Genomic DNA, 6,000 nt, shown 5'->3' with positions numbered 1-6,000 from the left:
TATATATATATATATATATATATATATATATATATATATATATATATATATATATATATATATATATATATATATATATATATATATATATATATATATATATATATTAAAATGTGGATAATTGCCAAATGTGTACAGAAAGTTGCAAAATGTACACATTTGGAAATTGCGCTTGCCAAATGTAGATAATTATCCACATATGGCAAAATTTTGCCATTTTTAATTTAAAAAGCAACGGCATTTTGCCGATTGTACACAATAGGCAGAATGAAACAAGAATCAAAGAGAATTAGTATTTATTGTTCAAACTAAAATTAGCATTTATTAGTATTTATTGTTCAAACTAAAAGGGATTGACACTACTTTAACACTTAAATATTGCTACAAGAACGACCAGGGTGGCAACGAGAGTTACATTTTAACAGCTTATTTGTGCAGGAGCATCTGGAAGTTGTGCAATTTGTTTTACAGGCACACTTCACATACCCTTGGCCTCCTGTGTACCTGGTTACAGCGGTTCTCGAAGCCATTTCAACGTCGGGGGAACCTCATCTGGGGTGAGCTTCTCCATAACAGGGTCCATGTCAGCTGCCGTGTACCGGGTGGTTATGCGTCCTTCTCTGCAGCCTACCTGGTACAGGTCCTCGTCTCTCTGCAGTACCACAACCAGGAGGTTCCTGCTGTCACTCGGCCCACGATCAAACTCGGGAACTTTCAGCGTCGCGTTGTCACCCACTTGTAGGGCACTTAAGAGGTGTTTCGCTCTCCTTGTCATTCTAAGTGCGGTTTTTTCTTGGCTGGCTGCAGCCAGTTGCCGAGCTTCAGCGAATTGCGGCGCCTCTTCTCCATCTCGTTCCTCTTCTCCTTCCTGTTCCTCCTCTCCTTCTTGTTCCTCTTCATCAGCCGCCCCTTCGGCTTCATTTTGGAGGATGGTGTCTAAATATTCTTCAGTTCTTATATTGCCGAGCATATTAGGTGGAATAACAGTGGATGCTAGGCCTACCTTGGGTTCGATCCCGAACATGACTTTAAACGGACTTGTTTTTATGGTTTCATGTTCCGAAATGTTTATTTGCCACTGGACAAAGTGAACCCCAACGCTCCACCTGCTGGACTTGTTTTCGTGCATCAAATTTTTAATTTGTCTTGAATGACTCCATTCAATCTTTCAACTGCACCTTGGCTTTGTGGGTGGCGCGGCCGACCAGTGACGAGCTTAAGTTCAGGCCAGAGCGTAAACAACTCTGATATAACGGCATTCACAAACTCTCTCCCGTTATCCGAGTGCAGGATAACAGGAGCGCCAAAGTAAAAATATTGGGAGAAGCGTGTTAGCAACCTCCTCAGCTCATTTTGATGTAAGGGGCCGCAGCACACAAAACTTGCTGAAATGGTTGATGAAGGTCAGAATGTATTTAAATTCCCCATCAGGTAATGTCTGAAAATTGATCAAGTCAATTTGGCATTGAGAAAAAATACTCTCGCTTCTAACAGGCTTCACCACCAGACCTTTATGTACACTACGTTTTTCTTCTCTTGACACTCAATGCAAAAACTTATGAACATCTGGCAGCACTGCATAGTCAAATTAGCCCACTTCTTTTGTCCTTCTTTGAAAGTTTTCTTTTCACCGCCATGACCCACAGCTGAATGCGCCACCGAAATGGCCTGATGAACTTCCTCAAAGCACACTATAAACTTAAATTCAGTTTCCAATCCTTTACGCTTCGGAATAAGTCGGTCATCGTCACCAACTCTGAGAATTTCGAATCTTTTAGTCATCGCTGGTTTTAGGCCCTTCCTTTTCAATTTTAAGCAGCTGAGCTATCCACTGTGCACGTTTCTCTTTCCGAGGAATGACCACATTGTCATTCTTAGACTGTAATAAGTTGTCCAACTTCTGCTCAAACTGCTCTTTAAAGTCCGACATGCCACTTGTGAGTTGGTAGTAGCAGGGAAGATGAGGTGGGCGAGACGGTAGTTGCTACTGAGCTGGTAGATCTGGTTTAACTGCCCTCCTCCTTGCCCAACTGCACGATTTCAGCTCGTAAACAAGAAGTGTTTTATATTAGTCTTAGTCTGAGAATTTCGAAAAACTGCCAAATGTGTACATTTTGCAATCAATTTTGCCTATTGTGCACAATCAGCACCAAGCGCTGCAAATTGTACACAATAGGCAAAATTAATTGCAAAATGTACACATTTGGCAATTATCCACCTTTTGCGTAACACACACACACACATATAACACACACACACACACACACACATATATATATATATATATATATATATATATATATATATATATATATATATATATATATATATATATATAGTCTTTATTCAAAAGGCTTCCCAAAACTTATTTTATACAGCAATGTTTACATAGGCTAAACTTTTATGCGCTCTGTTCATGGTGCTTTACACGTCAGCAATAAATACCAAGCATGTGGCTGTTTTTTTTTTATATAGCCTATACATATCGCGCATAGGCGTTGCTATCACTCATTTGCTACTGCCCAAAAAGACAACAATTCAATTCACCTACCGGCAAGTGTGGACAACAATAATTATGCCAAGGGGGATGGAGATGACTGAAGGACCAACGCATCCAGGCGATAACCGATCGTGTGGACAAGGCCTTAAATGCCATAGATAAGATAATAGAATTTAGGCCAAAGGCCAAGCCCTGGGACCTATGAGGTCATTCAGCGCTGAAAGAGAAATTGACAGTCAGTAAGAGGATTTGAAAGGTGTAACAGGAGGAAAACCTCGCAGTTGCACTATGAAACAATTTTCAGAGAGGATGGAAAGTCAAACTGTATTTGAGCGGAGGTACAGTAAAAGAAATGAGAGAGGTTGTAGCTAGGGACCGAAGGGACGCTGTAAAGAACCTTAAGTAATACCTTCAGAGCAACACATGAGTTGCACTAAGAGCGGTACCCCGCTACGTGGCCTAGATGCCATGAGGTCACACTGATTCCCACAAGGTTTTCATTCCCTAAACTATAAAGACAAACCATCATTCCCAAGTGTCGAGCACAATCACGTATATTGCTGTTCACTCACATATAGCTGTATGTTTGTTGAACTGGAACTGGAATATAAAATTTGGGCCAAAGGCCAAGCGTTGGCACTTTGGGGTCATTCAGTGGTGAAACGGAAATCGACAGTCAGTAAGAAGGTTTGGAAGATGTAACAGGAAGAAAACCGCGCAATTGCAGTGTGTCACTTGTGACGGTCATTCCGCCATTTTGGCCATATAAGAGACTCTTAGTAAGGACATTTTTGAATACTACAAGCGTTGGGGACCCTACCCAGAGCCTCACCACCTATCCACCCATCCTATACCAGACTTCTCCCCCGAGGTCTCTCATTTCCAGATGCCTAAGCAACGCCACAGCGCCACTTGGCACCGCCCAAAGTAAGGGAGGGGAAAGCAAGACTAGGCCTAAAGCTAAGGAGATGGAAAGTCGATGTCCAGTGGGACAGCCTTCAAGAAGTCCGCCCCCCCCCCCCCCACAATCTGAAGGATCTGGGGTTAGATGGTCGAAGGAGCAGGCCGGATTCCTCCTTCACACTAGGAACTTCATCCCGGACAGATGAGCAATTCCGTCCTCTGTCTAAGGGGCGGCCAAGTCTCTCCCTGACGGTAAGGTGTCTGTGTGAGAACCTCATATCCTTACCAATCCTTCCACCTTCCCCTTGATATCATCCCATTCTTCCCTCTTATCAGTATAGAAAGAATCCTATCTACCAAACCTTTGTTCCCCTTGCCCTATCCTCACGGCCCTAAACACGCGGCAGCATTCGCTCCTAGCCTCAGTCCCCTCACCCTGTGTGTGCAAGCTCCTCGATAGGCGAGTCGATAAAAGTTGTGGGCTAGCACTCGCCAGGCCCGAGTTCGAGTCTCCGGCCAGCTAATGAAGAATTATAGGAATTTATTTCTGGTGATAGAAATTCATTTCTCGCTATAATGTGGTTCGGATTCCACAATAGGCTGTAGGTCTCGTTGCTAAGTAACCAATTGGTTCTTAGCTACGTAAAATAAGTCTAATCTTTCGGGCCAGCCCTAGGAGAGCTGTTAATCAGCTCAGTGGTCTGGTAAAACTAAGGTATACTTAACTTTGTGACAGTGTGTTAATCTCCATTCGATAATGTTTAAGCCTTATCTATTGTATAAATGCTGCTCTTATTTATAATTATTAAATATTAAAGATTTGACCACATGACTTCATCGTGTCGTCAGCTAGCCTAAATATTTGTATAAGTAATCGTGCGTCTCAATTGAATGGTTAAGAGGATTAGGGAACCTGTGCATGTCCGCTAATTATTAATAGCCGTCGTTTCCCTTTCAGGGAGCGAGGGAGCATTTTTGCTGAATATCTCCACAACTATCCAACTCCACGTGGAGCCCTCTGTGGCTCCAGTAACAGCGGTTTAAATGAAGAGAGCAGTTACATTCATTTACTGATTCATTTGTCCTCCGGTGTGCTGCCTTTGTTTATCATTGTACATAAGTACTTTGTAAATACATTAATGCCGGTACATAGTGTCTCAATGCCGGCTGGCGACCTCCAAACTTCCCCTTTTTAACATATGATTTATTATGCTTTGCGAGTCCTTAACAAGGCCCGGACTTGCAGCATAACAACTATGAAACTATTGTTAGGAGAGGGTGAAAATTAAGATGGAAGAAAAACAATATGAACGGAGGTAGCGTGAAAGGAATGAAAGGGGTTGCAGCGGGGGCCCGAAGGGTTTATACTTGTTGATGTCATTCCTCGGCATAAGCAATTTGTTTTCGCGCCTCACTTCCTCGCCCCAACTCCTGGTCTATCCTCCTCGCCCTAAGCAATTCTTTATTGAGTCTGCCATCCTCAGCTTAAGCAGTTCTTCAACTCTCCCGTAGGTGGGTAGTGCCGTCAGTGCACCTTATGTGGTGCACTGTAGGCTTTACTTAAGGCTCTTTGCAGCGTCCCTTCGGATCTTAGTTGCAATCTCTGTCATTCCTTTTTCTCTACCTCCCTTCATATTCTCTTTCTTCCATCTGACTTTCTACCATCTGACAATTGTTTCACAGTGCACCTGCAAGGTTGTTCTCATGTTACATTTTTCAAACCTTACTGTTAATTTCCATTTCAGCGCTGAATGACCTCATAGGTCCCAGCGCTTGGCTTTTGGCCTAAATTCTAGATTCCAATTCCAGTTCCTTAACTCTTTCTTCCCTTTAGGGTTTTCCCCTCAAAGAACGTTCAGTCACGATGAAGCTCGCTTAGCAAATCTATTGGCCTTTATAGCACGACCCACATTAAACGACGGCACGATTTGAGTCAAAACAGCCTTAGCAACATCCCGAGATGTGTCTTCGTAAAGAAACCCTTAGTGGCGTTTACCTTCTTCCAAATAAACTAAACAATCATCCTGGAAAGGAAGCTCCATAATTTTAGAGTTACTTCTTTCACTATAATACCAGTTTCTCAGACTCGTTTCTTTACAATTAACTAAATGTATTTAAAAGGTAATAACATTTTACCACAACTATTCTGTCCTAGAGCAACCAGTTTATTAAAAACGGTATTGAGAATTCACTTGTAAAATATGGGGCCTATGTACCGATAAGCTTTTTATAACCTGTATTTTACTCATTCACTAATTTACAAATTCCTTCAGGCGTTTACAATTTTCATTTCCGTATTAAGCAGAAACGATAGCAATTAAAGAAACCGATTAACACAAATAATACCATTTCGTATGATACATCCACATGGAGCATTCCATATCGAACAGCAGTCTTGTTAAAATCCTCCAAACGTCTTTGATTACGAAGTTCGAATATTTTGTTCATCCATCTCCTGTTCGTTGTCAAATTCACAAACTCACTCAGCCAATAGTATCCGTAATAGTTACTATCCTAAACAACCAGTCCTGCGAATTATTAGCCTTTAAATTGGTTTCACGGATAGAACAGAATAGAATATAGCATTTAGCCTAAGC

At 41.9% G+C, this 6,000-nt stretch overlaps 1 protein-coding gene across 1 annotated transcript; it reads right to left on the bottom strand.

The window, feature by feature from the left end:
• Positions 1-508: 508 nt before the first annotated feature.
• LOC136830869 (uncharacterized) lies at positions 509-1,024 on the bottom strand. The gene has a single exon (XM_067090841.1). It carries the CDS (start codon positions 1,022-1,024, stop codon positions 509-511), a length of 516 nt encoding a protein of 171 aa, XP_066946942.1.
• Positions 1,025-6,000: the final 4,976 nt, after the last annotated feature.

The sequence above is a fragment of the Macrobrachium rosenbergii genome, chromosome 47, assembly GCF_040412425.1.
Source record: "Macrobrachium rosenbergii isolate ZJJX-2024 chromosome 47, ASM4041242v1, whole genome shotgun sequence".
Taxonomy (NCBI): Eukaryota; Metazoa; Arthropoda; class Malacostraca; order Decapoda; family Palaemonidae; genus Macrobrachium; species Macrobrachium rosenbergii.
The sequence above is the reverse complement of the archived record's forward strand: the minus strand, read 5'-3'. Positions and strand labels throughout refer to the sequence as shown.